General features: G+C 41.1%; 1 protein-coding gene across 4 annotated transcripts in view; it reads left to right on the top strand.

Moving 5' to 3' along the window:
• Window positions 1-20,017, top strand: part of LOC125635697 (serine/threonine-protein kinase DCLK2) — a 144,992-nt gene that overhangs the window by 113,360 nt on the left and 11,615 nt on the right. For all 4 annotated transcript variants that reach the window (XM_075127730.1, XM_075127728.1, XM_075127731.1 and 1 more), the window contains 4 exons: window positions 3,320-3,439; window positions 6,627-6,773; window positions 16,745-16,878; window positions 17,938-18,015. In XM_075127730.1, coding sequence (XP_074983831.1) covers window positions 3,320-3,439; window positions 6,627-6,773; window positions 16,745-16,878; window positions 17,938-18,015 — 479 coding nt within the window. The remainder of the gene's footprint in view (window positions 1-3,319; window positions 3,440-6,626; window positions 6,774-16,744; window positions 16,879-17,937; window positions 18,016-20,017) is intronic.

Consider the following 20,017-nt stretch of genomic DNA (forward strand, 5'->3'; position numbering starts at 1 on the left):
ACTTTCAAAAACAGCATTTTATTGACTAGTGACAAAATCCCTATCCCTTACAAATGACATTTATTACAAAATTGTTGTTTAAGCTTTAAGTGGTGAATTTAAAAAGTTCAGAGTCAGTCAGCTGGAAAACGCATCAAACCCCTTTCCTGTCTTATTCCCACGTGTCACAAGCAAATGTTACAGAATTGAGGCCAGTGTCTTTATGAGCATTGCAGGCACAAATAGAGAGGATTCTCTTGGCTGTTTTCTCTTTCCCACTAGGGTGGGAGACTTTCCTGGGAGTTTCTACTGCTATACGGATCCTACCCAAGATCTGTTGATCTTGCCGTGTCTGGTTGTCTAGTGGGTGAAAAAGAATAGTATACAGGTGTTTCAGACTGAAGCATTATAAACACCAGCCTATTGGACTGATTGTGGGACAATTCCTAAGCAGAGAGCCTGAAAGAAACAGAATCTGGATCTACAAAAAGTTATTGGACTAAATTTTTGAAAGTATAGATAATAATTAACTATAAATAAAACATTTCTGGGGGAGCAAGGCTGGTCCAGTGGTTGGGGCACTGGCCTGGGATATGGGAGATCCAGATTCAATTCTCTGTTCTACCACAGACTTCCTGTGTGACTCTGGGCAAGTCACTTAGAAAAGTAAGAAGCAACAGATATAAAACAGTAGAAGTTCTTTTTCTAATGCAATTTAATTAACCCCTGGAACTCGCTGTTGCAATCTATCAAGTTTCGAGAAAGGTTTAGACACTTTTATCGTAACTATGTACTTGTAGATGCTATTCTTATCTACATAAAGATGTCAGCCCTTATGCTACAGGCACTGATCATCACTTGGGGTCAGGCAGGAATTTACTCAAGACATAGTATTATGGATAAATGACCAGATGCGTGATGGAAGCCACTTACCTTTCTCTGAAGGTAAGAAGTATAGGACACTCTCACAGGCAGGATCTGGGGAAGATAAAATGGTCTGGTCTGGTACGGCAGTGTTTGTGTAGGTAGCCCAGTATTTATGGGATATTGCACAAAACTCTTTTTTGATGCAACCCTGCCTGAGACTACAGTATCCAGGGATATTTGAAGGGATGAGCTATAGTACAATAAAATTATAAATTGCAAATGCTGCATACCATATTACAGTGTTCTGCGAGAGATTTAGATAACATTCCTTCTGTTAGGCAGGAAGGTAGCAGCTGTAACAGTGTACATGTCAATGTGCATTACCTGCTAAATGCATTAATCCTAAACTGTCTATCAGGAACTAGGAATTTAATCTTGCCCCTACCCCATTAAATAGACACAGAATATGAGATAAGTTAGGATCTAGTAAGGAGACTTAATAATGAATGACCATGGGGAAAACAGTGCTCAAATTGCTTCTGTGAGCTGAATGTATCTGCACCCATTCCCACATGGCACAAGCCTTAAAACAACCATCTGGTCCAAATATGCACAACTTCTACATTGAGGATGGTCACTCTTGTCCAACACAAGTTTACTGTCCAGCAATTTGTATCTTGAGTGTCCTACAAATTTTTAATTAAACTAGCTGATCTGTTCTTATTCATCAGTATACATGTTAATAGTACAATCATTTCTACATAAATAAATCCATTTAAACTTAGACTAAAATCTATTACAGCAATCTCCCTGAGGAAGAGGTTGAGGTAGTTGTGGAAACTGATATATATAAAAGGTTTAATGGAATACAGCAAGGACAAGATGATTACAAATGAATAACCATAAATAGGTCAGCATTTCACAGGACATGTATCAGGACAGTGATGCAAGAGCATTTTGTAATCTTTTATAGAAAGGTTAATTACAGTAGATTGTCACCTAAACCTGTCTAAAGAGAACAATTTAACGGCTCAGATGAGGCCAAGATAACAAAGATGGTTCTGTGCTGCAGAGATCAGAATTAAATTGTGTAATTAATTGATTATGTTAGCTATTTGCTCCTAAAGCTGAGATCTTGTTTATAGTAGGATTCCAGATTTCACTTGGTTCCTTGGCCCTGCTTTATTTAGGTTTTTTCATGAATCCCAATAACTAGCATCTTACAATGGCTCCTTTCTGTGGGTAAAGGACAACCTTTTTAAACAAAATTGGTTCGTTTGTTTTTCTTTTCTCCAGAGCAGGTTTGCTTGGAGCAGACTAAAGTTAGGTTTCAGAGTCGCAGCCGTGTTACTCTGTATCCACAAAAAGAAAAGGAGTATTTGTGGCACCTTAGAGACTAACAAATTTATTTGAGCATAAGCTTTCGTGAGCCACAGCGCACTTCGTCAGACTTAAGTTAGCTGCTGAATGACAATTGATGTTCTTGCAAATTGCGTTTCAAAGGTGCGACCCGTTTAACCAATATATGCTGCACCACTCTCACAGGATGAGATGCATGCCTTGTATGTGGGTTCTGGGAAATAGACCCATTAATTAAAATTTACGAATTACACAGCCATGTAACTGAGCTTTGACCAGAAAACAGGACATCTTTATATAGCCCTGCAGACAAATGGTGAAATAGTGTGAGGTTTTCAGTCACTGTTCATGTACAGTCTTTCATAATATGTACACATCTACTTCCAGTAATTCTGCTCACAAATACATGAGGTGCTTGTTACTAGTTGGTGTTTTTAATGTGAGTAAGTTCAGACTCCCAGTGAGGTGATTTATCTCCCAAAGTACAAATAACCTCTTGTTTTACACAGGGATGATTATTAGATTTACAATGAACTGAAAGGTCCCTGTGGAATGTTTTCAGATATTTTAAAAAGGAAAAACATTCATGAATGAAAGGGAATGTATGACTTTCTTTAATCTCCAGCATGCATTTTAGTGGATGGGTGTCTTGAATTTAAAACAAAGAAAAAAAAACAAACCCTAGAATGAACTTATTTTAAAGCCTTTGTACCTTCATAGAAGGGGGGGAGGGGCAGGAGAAGGGGAAATAAAATCTAACCCTAGCACAATATCAAGTTGTTGGAGCCAAACAATTTTTGTACTTAAATGGGTAAGTTAAGTAGTTTTCAGGTTCTAAATATAAATATTAAACCAAACAAAAATAAAACCCATGAAGTTGGCAGCTATTTTGTAAGAGATCAGGTCTGGAAGGAAATACAGTGGTATTAAGTGAAGGTTCAAATGTGTCATTTCACCACAGCTCTGCAATATAAATAATATAGTGAAAGACGTGTGTGTGTGTAGATAGATGATAGATAGTTTTCTTGTTTATCTATCTATCACCTGGAAGCTTTACTGGGAGTTCATTGTCATTTAAAATAAACTTTCTTTCCTCCTTTTCCTGACTAAACAGGAGCACCTGATAGAGAATGAGGTATCCATACTGCGCCAAGTGAAACACCCCAATATTATCATGCTGATCGAGGAGATGGACACTCCGACAGAACTCTATCTGGTGATGGAGTTAGTCAAGGTAAGACTCTTTCAAGGAATTTTCTTTTTCATTTTATCTACACATAATGTGGAGTCTAGGAAGATTCCAATACCACATGTCTCTCCGGAGACATAATCAGATAAGCATTTTGATGAGAACTTCCAATTAATCATGCAAATACTGTTGTTAAATTCCATTAAAATGAAAAATTGTTACCATGTTTCACCTGGCATTATACTATTCACATAGCAGGGATTTAAGGTGCTTTTTGTAAGGTAAGTGCCCAGTCTAAAGGGAAATACAGATAACTTCTTGTTCCATATTTGGAACTTTTAAAATTACATTGTTATATCATCACAACATGCACAGTAAACATGTCACCAGCTTGCAACATTTTTCTCCATCAGCTTTTCTTATTTAATCATTCACATACAGCTATGTGAATTACTCGGTTTGCAATTAATCTATATCCTGTAGACAATAGACACAATTACTAAATATGTTACACTCCCCTTCACATACACAGTCCTGTTTCTTCAGTCCAGAAGCACAAATCTCTACACTTCAGCTAGAGGAGATATCCAACTGCTGGCAGATCTACAGCTGGTGGTAGTAATGTTGCTTATCTTCTGTGGACTGAATGCTAGATGTGCTGTCACAGAGAAAAATCTTGTGAGCTCCACTTTGCTGGCATTGGAGAGTGATACTGCACTCTTGTCAATTACCAAGCCAAAGGCATTATGAAGCACCTCTGTAGAAACATTTTAATGCATAGCATGGACATGTTACACAAACCAGGGGTTTTTGGCATATTACTCAGGCAATTATGCGCCACTGCGCAAGCGCAGACTTAATGTCTCTGCAGATTTTACTCTTTCCCCCACAGAAAAATTGATTCATGCTTCCCTCCCAGGTCAGGGGGCAGGAGGGAGTCTGGTTTGGCCGTCAGGAGCAGCAGGGGGAGATGCAAGTCACCGCCTTGGGGTCTGGGGCTGAGCTCTCTCTGTCCCTCTCGTTCGCTATCATGGTGCACCCAGAGCTGGGAGGGGCAGGGCTAGGGGAGACTGGGCAAGTGGCACCTACCCTGCGCTGGACTCCAGCTGCTAATCCCAGCTGGGCTGAGGGAATGGGACTTCCTCTGACCCTGCATAGGCCAGAGCCAGGTCAGACCCATCCCCAGGAACTTTCCTGGGCTGCTGGAAGTTCCGCCCCTACTTTCTGCCATCATTGCACTCCAGCTGTGGGGGAGGGGGTCATTGTACAGAGAGCTGCACCTCCCAATGCCCAACCACCAGGCATCTGAACTCCCCCTCACCCCCTGTACCCAGACCACCCCCTGGTGAGTCACCTGCACCTCAAATCCCCACCATGCCGAGACCCACCCACCCTGCACCAAAATAATTGAAAATGGTGTGATTTATATTGTTGTTTTGACAAAATGTGCACAGTTTTGCAAGAATTTTATTTTTTGGGTGCAGAACTCCCTCAGGAATAGCATATGGAGCAGCAAAGGAGGCAAAATGACATGCACAATTATTGTTTAAAAGGAAACACCTGAAAAATATTATATAGAAGAAAAATAGATTCCGTGTTACGATACTTAGCATATTTTCCCCATCATAAATAAGAAAATATACAAATATACTGAAACAATCCAGAAATTTCTATGTGGCATAGGTCTGATATTTCTTAGCCGTTTGTTTTGTGACAAGATAACTAATAATTTGAGTGTCTATGCCATTTGAGTTAGATTTATAAACCCATATCAAATATGACACTTCTCACATGTGTTTGCACACGAATGTACATTCTTATCTCCCGTACAGGAACAATAGCAAACATGCAGACTAGTCTGTATGTTAAAACAACAGCAGTATACCCAGACTTTATCAGCATATTGGATAAAAGTATAAATCAACATTTCAGATTGTATTGCTATCTACAAATTTCACTGTACTCAAGAACCTTTTCCGCAACATCTGTTTGCTTGAAACCCCCTGGTGAGGGTCTGTAGCTGCTGGTTCAGTACCACTGCTTCATTTCTGGCTATCTCTAGAAACAGTTTTTATGTGGCAGATGGCTTTTTTGTTTTTAAGATGCAACTTTTCCTCTTTTTATAAGTGGTTTTTTTTTTCAAAAAAAGGGGGGGAGGGGATAATCTTTGCATATATATCCTGAATTGCTGCTGCTTTCACATGTGCACATTTTCACATTTCACATGGAATTCCACCTCCAGCCCAGCCAAGTCACTCCCCCACTTGTATCCAAGGTAACCATCATAGTGGCACACAACTTAAATTAACTGCGGCACGTGGAAATGCCATATAAATAAAAATATTTCTTTACTACTGTTTTTAAAAATGCTGTTACATACCCCTGAGCTATAATGGATGCTGATAGGATATTGCACAACAGGTATGCTCAAAAAACACCAGGCAGACTCTATGCCATATATTACATGAGGCAAATATGCTGTAGAATGCAGCACTGTTGTCCTGCCTCATCCTTATTTATTTTTACTTTTCATAATGTTTGCACTAAGTATTTCTAACATGTAATTTATTATGTAATTATTATTGAGTATTTGCATTACAGCATCACCTAGAGGCTCCAGCTGCTAGGCACTGTATGAACAATTAGGTCTGTAGTACTCTGACAAGTTTATAATGTAAATAGACACGACAGTAAAAAGCAGGGAGAAAGGAAGTGGTGGTATCCTCCTCTTACTGCTGGGGAACTGAAGAGCAGAGTGGTGAAGTGACTTGCCTAACGACACACACAAGCCTCTCGAGAATAGAACCCAGTTACCCTGAGTCCCAGTGCCTGAGCCTACAAGTTCGTCCTTCCCTACCATGATAGCTGTTTCCAAGGGCTTGTCTACATGAGGAAAAAGCCTGTAATAGCTGGTGCACTTTGGAAATGTACAAAGCTAAACCATGTGAGGTCACTCTCAGTAAGTGGGTCCACACAGGGAGTTAGTGAGGAGTTGCTAGTGTGCTTTAAACTTACACCCTAGCTTACTGTGCATCAACTTCTCCATGTAGACAAGCCTCAAGTTGTGCAGCCTATCTTTCCCATATAATACATGACATAGGTTTTTGAGTATGCCTCGAGTGCAAGGATGTTGAAGTATGGCTTTCTCTGACATCTTTTCAGCAGTCTGACTAGGGTACTGACACCTGATGATTTTTCTTGTCATTGCCTTTGATGTTTTCCCTTACTTTAGGGAGGCGACCTGTTTGATGCTATCACTTCTTCAACAAAGTATACAGAGAGAGATGGTAGCGCAATGGTCTACAATCTAGCCAGTGCACTGAAATACCTCCATGGTCTCAACATTGTGCACAGAGACATTAAGCCAGAGAATCTCCTGGTATGTCACTTGTTTTGTCATGCTTTCCATTGCCTCATCCCCCACCAGATGTAAATGTTCGTATGTAAATGTTAAGAATCTAAGGAGCTGAACAATCACACATAGAACATGAATTTAGAATGACTGCATGCTTAAAATAAATCTCTTTCCATTAAATATTAATAGACATAGGGACAGTGATCTGTGCTTAATGTGCACTAGACTCTAGACCCTCCTATCATTTACATTTTGATTGCTGGCTCTGACTTGGATAAGCACAAAAGAGAGTTTAAAATGTGTTAATGAATTGTTTACAATCCTAGTTTCAATTCAAAACAACGGTTTTAATTCCTTTCTGAAGATCCCAGGGTTATTTCAGGTAAAATATTTCCCCTCCCATTGCCACATCAGGTAAAGTCTTTTTGATGACTTCTCAGTATCCTAGCTATAAACTCTGAGAGTATGTTTATTTCCTCAGAAGGAACTATATTTCATTTCCATTAATTCCCATCAGGGACATAAATATCTACTACCTGGTAGCAACAAATATTGTGGATTCTGTTTTACAAACTCCAAGTGGAAATTGGCAGTGGAGTGAATGCGTTATTCTCTGCTGCTTTGTACCTTATATAGGCAGAGTACGCAAAAGGTTACTAAGTCACTGACAGCAGAGGTAGTGTTTAACAACCACATTGCACAGGTGTAAATAACTACCTACAATGCAAGGCATTGGACAACCAAGTCCAGAATCCACATCACAGGCACAGTGTCATCAATAACTGGAAGCCTTATGTGATGGATTATTTAAGCTCTCTTTAAGAAGAAAAGGAATACTTGTGGCACCTTAGAGACTAACCAATTTATTTGAGCATGAGCTTTCGTGAGCTACAGCTCACTTCATCGGATGCGTACTGTGGAAACTGCAGAAGACATTATATATACACAGAGACCATGAAACAATACCTCCTCCCACCCCACTCTCCTGCTGGTAATAGCTTATCTAAAGTGATCATCAAGTTGGGCCATTTCTAGCACAAATCCAGATTTTCTCACCCTCCGCCCCCCAGTGAGTTTGTGGGGGGGGGGGGGGGGGGCGGAGGGTGAGAAAACCTGGATTTGTGCTGGAAATGGCCCACCTTGATTATCATACACATTTTAAAGAGAGTGGTCACTTTGGATGGGCTATTACCAGCAGGAGAGTGAGTTTGTGTGGGGGGGGCGGAGGGTGAGAAAACCTGGATTTGTGCTGGAAATGGCCCACCTTGATTATCATACACATTTTAAAGAGAGTGGTCACTTTGGATGGGCTATTACCAGCAGGAGAGTGAGTTTGGGTGGGGGGGGGGGGGGACGGAGGGTGAGAGAACCTGGATTTGTGCTGGAAATGGCCCAACTTGATGATCACTTTAGATAAGCTATTACCAGCAGGAGAGTGGGGTGGGAGGAGGTATTGTTTCATGGTCTCTGTGTATATATAATGTCTTCTGCAGTTTCCATAGTATGCATCCGATGAAGTGAGCTGTAGCTCACGAAAGCTCATGCTCAAATAAATTGGTTAGTCTCTAAGGTGCCACAAGTACTCCTTTTCTTTTTGCGAATACAGACTAAGAGGGCTGATACTCTGAAACCTGTCATTAAGCTCTCTTTGTTTGTCAGTCCTGTTAATGGTTTAATGAGATTGCACCACAGGGGAAGCTGATAGAAGGGATTTATGTCTCTTACTCCATCAGCGGCATTTGAACAAACACAGATAACAGGGCTGGAATTTGCAAACTCTTAGGCTATGGCTACACTACGCAGCTTTTAGTGGCGTGGCTATGCTGCTACAACCCTGCCACTAAAAGCCACACATTGTAGCTGCTGTTTGTTGGCAGGAGAGAACTCTCCTGTGGACAAAAAACTTCCACCCGCCCCACAAGCGGCCGTGGCTTTGTCAGCAGGAGAGAGCTCCTGCCAACAAAGCGCGGTTCACACTGGTGCTTTTTGTCAGTAAAACTTTTGTCGTTCAGGGGTGTATTTTTTTTAACACCCCTGAATGACAAAACTTTTGCCGACAAAGTTCTGGTGTGGACAAACCCTTACTAAATTCAAGAGTCCTTTCTTACCCCAGCAGTCCCATTGACGACAGCGAGTAAGGATTTCCAGGACTGGGTCCTTCCTTTAGCAGTGAAATTTGAGGGGGAAAAATGTATTCAGACCTTAGTTGATGCATTTTTAGTTGCAAGGTATGTGGACATTGGGTTGTTGAGCTGTGGATACAGGGATTCTAACATGGGTTTTTTATTATTATTACTACTATTATTATTGATCATTTATTTGGTACCCTTTATTTTGTGCAAGTATTGCTATTCTTCATGGATGATACTGATTTAAAATTTTATACTAAATATGTTACTTTATGTGAAGTGGCTAGAATGTTGTATAGACACTGCAATCTAAATGAATAGTGACCCTTTAACAATAGGACCTGAAAGTTTTCTGGCAGAAAAAAATACCCTTGGCAGCTATGAGGTAAGGGAGAGAAAAATAGAGACGACCATGGTCTTATCTTCAAGTGTATCTCAAAGCTTAGCCACTCTGAAGATTGCATGTTCATGCTGAATTAATTTCAATATAGTGTGCTGGTCCAGAAGCAAACAAGAGTGTGTACAGTTTTAGTGGCAGCCCCTGGCATGCCATAGTTGATCTTGTTCATTTTAAAATAATAATGTGGTGACATCAGGATCTTGGGTGGATTGGAGTTCTGAGGCTAATCTGACATTTTAAGCCTCCATTAGTAATGGAATCAGGTATAAATAGGCACAAACACCCTTTTTGCCTAGAAAGCTTAACGAAATTACTCAACAGTTGCAAGTCTTATTCATTGTGATTGACATTGGCATGCATGTTAAAATAACATAATAGAAGTGCATGTAAATGTAAATGTGTCAATTGCTTCTTATACTATCCAGCAATTCAGTTCTTTAACCTGAGATCATCCAGATGTTTGATTTTCATTCTTTTTACCAGTCATACACTAATAAATACGAACTGTGTCGTCATTGACATGTGAAATTATATCAGGGAGTGCAAAGGTTTCCATTAGAGCTGTGAATTATAACAGGGCGATGACTAAGGCTATGTTTTAGTAAAAGTCATGGACAGGTCGTGGGCAGTAAACAAAAATTCATGGACCGTGACCTAAATTCCCTGTGAGCTGCATGGCCATGCAGCAGCCTGTTTAGCACCATGCAGACGCTCAGGAAACCAGCCCAGCCGGGACCTGCTGGGGCACACCTCCCCCAGCCCCAACTCAGCCCCAGACCTGCTGTGGCAGGGGAGGGGCAGCCTGAACACAGCCTGGAGCGGCCAGGGCAGGAGCTAATTGGTGCGAGGATTTGAATCAACTTGGGCACTGTTTGGTCCATAGTCTCGCGCCTCGTGGTGGAGAGGGTTCTGGTTGGTTTAGAGCCGTGAAGGAGCACAGACTATCAAGCATCAGTGGGCGGGCTGGCCCCACCTCCACCAGCTCGGACCTGTTGTGGCCGGGGGAGGGGCGCCTATCCTGCTGTCCCAGCCCAGAGCTGCTGTGGCAGGAAGGGACACCTCTGCCTCCCAGGTGCTGCTGTGGGGAGAGAGAGTTGGGGGGAGTCCTTTCTCCCCGCTGTAGCCCCGGGGCACCCTCCTGCACCAGAAACCCCTCATCCCCAGCCCCACCCTCCACCCCCAGCCGGAGCCCTCACCCCCTGCACCCCAGCCCTGAGCCCCTCATCCCTGAGCCCACCCCAGAGCCTGCATCCCCAGCTGGAACTCCTAACCCTCTGCTCCAGCCCTGAGCCCCTCATCCCTGGCCCCACCCCAGAGCCCACACCTCCAGCCGCAGCCATCACACCCCTGCACCAGCCCTGAGCCCCTTCCCATACTCCAAACCCCTTGGCCCCATCCCCACCACATGAATTTTGTTATGTGCACCAGTATGAAGGTGATGTGTGACACTCCAATTTTAAAATCTAGCTGTGCTCATGTCTCTTGTATTCATTTTGCTGTGGACATTCAGGTTTTACTTGCAGAAAGCAAATCTGAAGCTAACATTGAGTTGTTATAAGAGAGACGCCTACAATCACAACAAGTAACACCATGTGACTTGTGACCGATAACAATTCAGATATAGAATACTTGTAGCAAGCTGTTCACAGGCATAGAAGATGAAAAAATCACGCTAGAAATCAGTCAGTATACAATTGAGGAAATGCCAGCTGCGTGTGAACATTCCACAGGCCATAAAAAGCTGTATTTGTCATGAATTAGTCACTCTGCTCTAGTAGTTGATTGGGGTTGAGTAGATTAGCTGTGCATCATTGTGTTTCTTGGTAGGTTGGAGTAGTTGTTCATTCCAATTTTGGTATTCCTGTTGTTTCCTTTCTAACTCCGTTGATTTGACTCACAGACTTCAGTACAGGTAGCCTGGTGAGGTATAGTTGGAGTTAGTTGAGGACAGTCGTCTTTGTTGCTGTGTACTGTGGGATAGAATGACTACAGATCACAGATTTTTAGAAGTAATCTAAAGAGCTCCTGTTTCCCAGATTGGGAATCTGAGTTTCAGAAAGATTGTGACTTTCCACTTGATTCTAAATAGATTTAAAACAAACAAAAACCCATGTATCACCATGAGAATTTTGTTTTTCAAACTACCACTTTTGTGAGAATTCTATAACTCATGTTTCTGGGCCTTTTGCTGGCTCTGCAAAAACAATTAACTAACAAATATTACTTGTGCTGACAATCAGAAATCCAGCTGTACAAAACTGGAAAGAAGCAAAACTTCTTTGTTCGGTTCTGAACACGGGTGGGGAAAAAAACCTCCTCCATGCTTGTTAAATTGAAAAGGACAAATTGGAAAATAAAGATTTATCTTCAAACCTATAACCAGTAATTCCAAATCATGGGTAGTTTTTTTTGTTTGTTTTGTTTTTTTTTTAGAAAAATCACTTGACAATATACTTTAAATAGGATCCTACTGATCTGCTGCTTGTAACACTTCACTGAAAATTTGAAAATAAAATGTTCTCCCCACTGAATGTCTCTCTCTATTTTGCAGAATTGTCCTCTTGCTACTTTTTTCCTTTTTTTTTTTATTATCATAAATTGACTTCATTTTGTTTGATTCCTTCCTGCATGCACCAGTATAACATATATCATAGCTGATGCTCGCAGGAATATGTACCAGTTAGTTGCCATTATTGGAATCCTGAGATGATTATTTAGTCAAAACTAGTTTATTTAAGAAATTTAATAATCTGTAATATATGTTAGTAGGTGGAAAAATGAGTGGGTTTTAAAACACACTGACTTGGCAAATAAAAACATGTAGTTATATAAGTAAAGGTTGAGTATGGCATAAATTTGTTTAACTTGCTCTCTTCCTCAGTTGATAGGTTTTTTTTGTTTTGTTTTGTTTTTTACCGTAATCTTATTCACTAGTGTAAGCAAACAGGAAGGAGTAGAGTGGGCATAGTTATCACTTACAACAATGGGCCCAATTCTGGCCACTCTTGCATAGGTGTGATTTCTCTCTGAAGCTCCAACGCCGCTAACACTCTCATGTAACTCTGCCCACTTCAGTTGTTCCATTGGCTTCAGTAGGACTAGCTGCAGGAGTAAAGATATGCACATATATAAGAATTTGCAAGATTGGTCAGTCCTTACTCATTTTAGTCATTATTACTGCTTACGTCAGTGAAGAGGGGGAAAAATTAGGCCCAGTTTTTAGGAAAAACCAATAGACATTTTGTTAAACTACGTAAAGCAATAGTTCACCCTTCAGCTACATAAGGATGGGCAGGGATGGTGTCCCTAGCCTCCGTTTGCCAGAAGCTGGGAATGGGCAACATCATCAATCACTTGATGATTACCTGTTCTGTTCATTCCCTCTGGGGCACCTGGTATTGGCCACCATCGGAATACAGGATACTGGTAGTGTGACCAGATAGCAACTGTGAAAAAACGGGACGGGGTGGGGGGTAATAGGCGCCTATATAAGAAAAAAGTCCCCTAAAACTGTACTGTCCCTTTAAAAATGGGACATCTGGTCACCCTAGATACTGGGCTAGATGGACCTTTGGTCTGACACAGTATGGCCATTCTTATGTTCTTAACATCCTGTCATCTGTAACAATATTATTTGTGCTATACATGGCAGCACAAGTAACTAGGTAGAGACTTTTATGTCCAATCCGGATCAAGAATAGGGCTAAATTCTTTAACCTTTAGAAGATTTTCATGACTTTTGATAACTCAGGGATAAAGAAATGTGAGTTCAGCTCTTGTTGTAGGGGCCATAGAAGCTGGTAGTGTGTTTCATTAGTCCCAACTAGAGTAGCTTTTATATATACGATGAACATTAATAGTTAGAAATGCTTTATTATTGCTATAATTTTAGCCAGATTCCAAAAAGAACCCTCACAACATTATAAGGCTTATTATACATTTCAGAAATTTCTGTGTACAGAAATGATTAGAGGAATGACATGCAGGAATTTGCTCAGAGGCTGAATGTAATGAGTAAGTGAGGTGTAGCTCACGAAAGCTTTATGCTCAAATAAATTGGTTAGTCTCTAAGGTGCCACAAGTACTCCTTTTCTTTTTGCGAATACAGACTAACACGGCTGCTACTCTGAAACCTGAGTAATTTTAAACACCAATACTTCTAAATCAGATTTAAGGGCAATTTGTAAACACAATGGGCCAATCTCTATTTCAGTTTACTCTGGTAAATTTGGTATTTACAGTAACTGAAGACTAACTCCATTTAAGTTAAAGTAGTTACTCGAGGTTTACACTGCTGTAAGTGAAAACAGAGTCTGGCACAGATTATTCTCATCTGCAAGAATAATAAAGTGTTACTGTTGTGCCTGTATATTTATTCCAGTCACTTTGAGAAGTTATTGTGTATTACTGCCTCGGTGACTTGGAAGATTTACAAGTGTAGCGATTCCTGTTTTATAAATCAACTGTCAGCAATCCAGGGAGCAGTTCTAATAATGCTCCAGAGTGTCTGTATACAGTGTAATGTGTTAGGGGCTCCTCTTTTCAAGTAGTCTGGTAATAGGCTTTTATTGCAATTTTGAATGGTGATTTGAATGTGGTGGATTACAGGAAACAGTTGCTAAATGATGACTTTGATACTATCTTTAGGTGACCCATTGGGATTGAATGCATATTAAGCATGCAAAAACTTTGCTATATTTTTAGAACTGTCCCTGAAGCACCTAGTGCAAATGAAAACTATTGTGTGTACACATTTCCACATAACATACATTTCTTGATAATCTATCCAATAATTCCATAAACATGGAAGTTTAGACATGCATTTTGCACCTAAACTATGGATATAATGCATTGCATGCTTAAGTAGTCAGCAAAAAATACGTGGGCAAACCTGTGGACATCCTCTTTATGTCCTCCGTAGGGTCTGCATTCCTAAGTGCCACCTTTAGAAAATGCAATTAAATCGCTTGTGTAATTACCTTTGGCGTCCTTTGAGCAAGAGAGAGTGGGGAGAGTCCAGTGCACTGCTCTCTAAATCAGAGGTTCTCAAAGTGGGGGATGGGCCCTGCTGGAGGGCACAGAATGTATTCTAGCGGGGTGTGAGAAACTTTGGGGAAAAGAAACTTACTGCACACATTTTACCCACAGCAATCACACCATTTTTGTGGGTTTGGCATGGCATAAATAGCAAATTTCACAAATGTGTTACACATCTGTGAAATTTGCTGTTTATGCCATGACAAACCCATGAATAATGTGTGATATCGCCACAGAGTTTCTCAAACTAGGGGCCTGGACTTGAAAGGGGGTCAAAAGCCTGTTGGGGGATTGCGATATTGCTACCCTTCCTTTTGTGTTGCTGCTGGCAGGCAGTGCTGCCTTCAGAGCTGGGTGCCCAGCCAGCATCCATGGCTTTCTGGCTGCCCAGCTGTGAAGGCAGAGCAGCAATACCATGCCACCCTTACTTCTGTATTGCTGTTGGTGGGAGGCTCTGTCTTCAGAGCTGGGCACCTGGGTAGCTGGGCACTGCTCTCCGCTCTGCCTTCAGAGATGGGCCAGAGAGACCAGAATTCACAGGGGAGACCATATTTCACAGTCTGATGTAATTTTTCGTGGCCACAAATTTGGTACATATAGTGTTCAGCTGGCACTTTGCATTTGACTCGAGATGGTGCTGTGCATTTTGACAGATTTCTGTTAAGCTTGCATAGCGTTATACAAAGTTGTTGCCATCTGTACGTTAATCCACTTGCTATGACATGGTGTGTACACTTAACTGAAGGTAGAAAGGGATCTCTGGACAGCTGTCTCAAGCATCCAACCCAGGGTGGAATTGCTCTGCTCCAAAAAACAGGCACACCCATCACGTTAGTAACAACAGTTTGATGCAAGTAAGCAATATCTCACTTAAAATTTACAGTACTATATATTTAAATGGCTCTGTTTGAATCTGTGCATTACTGTTTTTAATGTTTAGTGAAAGTTGTATCTTGGTTTTTTTTATCGGTATAGGTACTTGTGTGGTGGGGGAAGGGCATAAACTACTACAGACACAAAGAAAGGGGTGTGATCAAATAAGTTTGAGAACCACTGCTCTTAAATGTATCTGTGTTTATGGCTGTTTTTCGGGTAGGTTTCTTTTAGGGAGAGGTTCAGTACTTTGGCAAATATGTGGAGTTGTGTTGCTTGACATAGGGAATACAGACTTCTGAGAAAGATAAGCACAGAGTTTCCATATTGGATATGGACTCTTTGAAGAAAAAGTACAGTTCAAATACCTAAATTTAAATATATTATACACAGAAGGCAAACTCAGAGGCCCAATTCAGGATTGGGAGTTCCATTGTGGTAGGCACTGTACGTACACATAATAAGAGAGAGTACTTGCTCAGAGTTTACAATCTAAAGACAACAAAGATGGCATACAAGTAAAGCGATCAGGTTGGTGATAGGTCTTGAGCGTTTAAAGGCAAGGGAGGCAGGCTTACAGGTCAGACTGGTGGGGGGAGGCTCTGTGTGGAAGTGGCAGCATGGAAGGAAGCACAGACACATTTGTGGGACAAGTGGACATTTAAAGCTGGCAGTGTTGGCTGAGTGAGGGCAGGGGCGGCTGATGTGTTAAGATACTAGATCAGTTGAGTAGCCAGGAAGGAGCAGAGATGTCAAAAGCCTTGAACGTGAAGACAAGAAGCTTGAACTTGGTGTGTTGGGGGGAGGAGGGGGCAGTGTGTGTTGGGGGGGGAGGGGAGATTGATTAATGTGATCAGAACAGCAGGAAAAGATTTTAGCAGCTGCATTTTGAATGCAGTGGGTGATGTGGATGGCAGGGAGGCCACAGAGAAGATATTAGAAAGGCATTTTATAAAATGCAGAGCATAGTGGTCTAGTATTCTGAGGAAGAATTCCAGAACTCTAGTCCTGTCCATTACACTAACCATTGCTCTGGCCTTGGGCAATAAACACCTTGTAAGGGTGTTATGAAAATTTAATATTTAAACCTTAATTTAGAGTGTAATCTTCTCCAGGCAGGAACTTATCAACTACATCTGTCCTTCAGCATGAGTAATACATCATTCTAAAGCATGCTCAGGATGGAAAGCACTATGTAAGTGAATAGTATTACTAAAAGCAATAGGAAATTGGTTCTAGATTTTTTAGGAGAAGGTGGGGACTAGATCTATCAAAAACAGAGCAAAATCTATTTTAAACATCATTTAGATTTATTTCCTTTCTCAAATTGAGTCTCATCCCATCAAAACTTTCCAAGAGAGAATTAAAGTTCCTTAAGCACAAAGATGAATCACTGGAAGTCAAAGCCTTCAAGAATCATGGAACAAAACCAATGAAGTGGATAGCTTAAGAATCTCTCTTCTCATCACATTATATCAAGTTCAGCCTTTGCTGTTTTACTCCCTCATGTACTGGAAAATATCCTTCAATCCCTGTTGTGTTTTTGCTAACCCCAGGTATGCGAGTATTCAGATGGAACAAAGTCCTTGAAGCTAGGGGACTTTGGACTGGCCACAGTGGTTGAAGGACCCTTATTTACAGTTTGTGGCACCCCTACATACGTGGCTCCAGAAATCATTGCAGAGACAGGGTGAGGATACAGCAGTTTTGTCTCCTATGTTGGCCTGTGAAAGACTGTTTATTAGTGTGTGTGTGTGTGTGTGTGTTTAAGGGTCAAATTTTGACCCCTAGTAAATATTTGATTTCACTGCTCTGTGGGTATGAGTCATTTAAACTGGTCTTCAGCTGCTGGTCTGATGAGTGCAATATATCAGCCTCTTCCATATATATTTCCTCTGATACCACTCTGCAAAATATTTGTGTGCGCACATGTAACTTAGATAAGAGATGCTGCTGCAGCTAACTGCTTAATTGGGAAGGTGGCTCTGACTTTGTCACAAAGATCCTGGAAGTAAATCACAGACCTCTTGAGTGGGGAGGAGGTGATAGATGGCATGAATAATTTGGATTTTCTAATATCAGATTGTTTGATGCACTGCTGCTCTTGCATATCACAATTGTTGAAAAGTATTTTTGAGAGCTATGAGAGACCATGATGTGAAAGGGTATTTGATCCACCTGCAGATCTAGAAAAATCAGACCAAATGTGACATGTTTTGACCTGCAATATTTTTATTCATATGTTTAAAAAGAAAAGTCCTGGTTCTTCTTCCTAGTGTTACTCATTCATACAGGAGACTCAAGACCTGGAAGCTTGCTCCCCAGTTTGGCAGTGTCTGGGAATGATGCAGAGGCAGTTTGTCCACTGTGGCAGGAGAGGGAAAGGATTTCCCCTTCCCTCCCAACAATATCCTCCTTTGATTATTATGGGCTGGTGCTGAAAAGAATCTGAATCAGACTAGAAAGCTATTGACTGTTCCATGGAGACTGGGGCATTGAGAACTAAAAACAAAGGAAAATGTGGGATCCTCAGGGCTCTCAGTACTCTGGAGGACACCAAGAAAAATATTGACTAGATGCCCCTCTTGTTATATTCCATGGTATTAATTGAAGGACAAACTCCACTCCTATGAAATGCCAATACATCTGCCTTTGGCAGACTCTCAGTATGTATTAATTTAAAAAACAGCTAACTAGAAGTGACACATTTTGGAAGCTTGCACAAGTAACACGTTCTCTTATTTTACAGATATGGCTTAAAGGTGGATATTTGGGCTGCAGGTGTGATCACATACATACTGCTTTGTGGATTCCCACCTTTTCGCAGGTGAGTTTAGTTCCAGGTCAAAGGGAAGATAGTAAAGAATTAATTACCTGAAGAATTGTTCAAATAAGGGGCGGGGGGAATCTGATTTTCTCACACACACCCCCACCCCGCCATCTAGCAATAGTTGGCTCCAGCTGTTTCCAAACTATTATTTCCCCCAAGATTTTTTCTCCTTTTCTAACTGGCTTAAGCTTCCCCTAGTTTAGCTATCACCCTGCCCTTTTGATAGCTGTCATTTTTTCAATATTTTTCTGTGCACGAGAGAGAGAAGTGCAGTCCTGCCTATTTAAAAAAACAAAACCAAAAACCAGGTGCGGGTGACCAGCTGTCAGGTGTTTAGGGGGGTCTTCCTGTGAGAAGCCAGCTTTCTCGGTCCCTTTGTCCTCCAATCCCATATGCCACAGCAAGAGCTCAGTGCAGTGAGCATGTATTGTACACCCTCTAGTGTTTGCAGCTGGCAAGTTCAACTTACTGTTTTTATATTGGAGAAATGGTCACAGGTAAGTGATTCCAGTTAGAGTAGCAGCCGTGTTAGTGTGTATCCGTAAAAAGAAAAGGAGTACTTGTGGCACCTTAGAGACTAACAAATTTATTAGAGCATAAGCTTTCGTGAGCTACAGCTCACTTCATCGGATGCCAGTCCTTGCTTACAGACAGCTCCCCAACCTGAAGCAAATACTCACCAGCAACCACACAACAAAAACACTAACCCAATAACCTATCCTTGCAACAAAGCCCGTTGCCAACTGTGTCCACATATCTATTCAGGGGACACCATCATAGGGCCTAATCACATCAGCCACACTATCAGAGCTCGTTCACCTGCGCATCTACCAATGTGATATATGCCATCATGTGCCAGCAATGCCCCTCTGCCATGTACATTGGCCAAACTGGACAGTCTCTACGTAAAAGAATAAATGGACAAAAATCAGACATCAAGAATTATAACATTCAAAAACCAGTCGGAGAACACTTCAATCTCTCTGGTCACTCGATTACAGACCTAAAAGTGGCAATTCTTCAACAAAAAAAACTTCAAAAACAGACTCCGAGAGACTGCTGAATTGGAATTAATTTGCAAACTGGATACAATTAACTTAGGCTTGAATAAATACTGGGAGTGGATGTGTCATTACACAAAGTAAAACTATTTCCCCTTGTTTATTTCCCCTCCTACTGTTCTTGTAAAGTGCTGGAAATAGCCCACCTTGATTATCGCTATAAAAGGTCCCCACCCCACCCCACCCTGCTCTTCTGCGGGTAATAGCTCACCTTTCTTGATCACTCTCTTGTTACAGTGTGTATGGTAACACCCATTGTTTCATGTTCTCTGTGTATATTAAATCTCCCCACTATATTTTCCACTGTATGCATCCGATGAAGTGAGCTGTAGCTCACGAAAGCTTATGCTCTAATAAATTTGTTAGTCTCTAAGGTGCCAAAAGTACTCCTTTTCTGATTCCAGTTAGCAATGTTCATTTAAATATCTTATTTCTGATACTTGAGCTCTGTAGATATCAACTGTTTTCAGTCTCATTACAAACTCAGTGCCCATCATATGACAGGGTTTGTAATCAGTGAATCAAAAATTTATGGTTACTCTGCATGTCCCGCATGTAATATCCATACTTAGATTTAATATCAAATCACTTTTCTTTTCTGAGATTGTTTGGGATGGGAGTAAAATAAAGTAACTGGAACTTTGGGAGGGAAGGAATCAGAAACCACATTTTAATCAGGAAGTATCTAATTTTTATGATCAGGTGAGCAGAGTTATCCATTATGTATCATTGCCTGTGTTTTTTCAAGGGCATGGGATACAATTACACAACAAAGGGCACATTTAGATTAGCTTTACTAAAAGTTAAAATTCGCCACTCTCTGTGGCTAAGTTGTTCCTCCCGGGTTGTTTTTAAATAATTGTGGAAAGGCAGAGAAGTTGCCATATAGTGCTACAATTTGTTTTTCAGACACAATTGACTGGCTAGCAATGTTTAGT

Source organism: Caretta caretta, chromosome 4 (genome assembly GCF_965140235.1).
Source record: "Caretta caretta isolate rCarCar2 chromosome 4, rCarCar1.hap1, whole genome shotgun sequence".
Taxonomy (NCBI): domain Eukaryota; kingdom Metazoa; phylum Chordata; order Testudines; family Cheloniidae; genus Caretta; species Caretta caretta.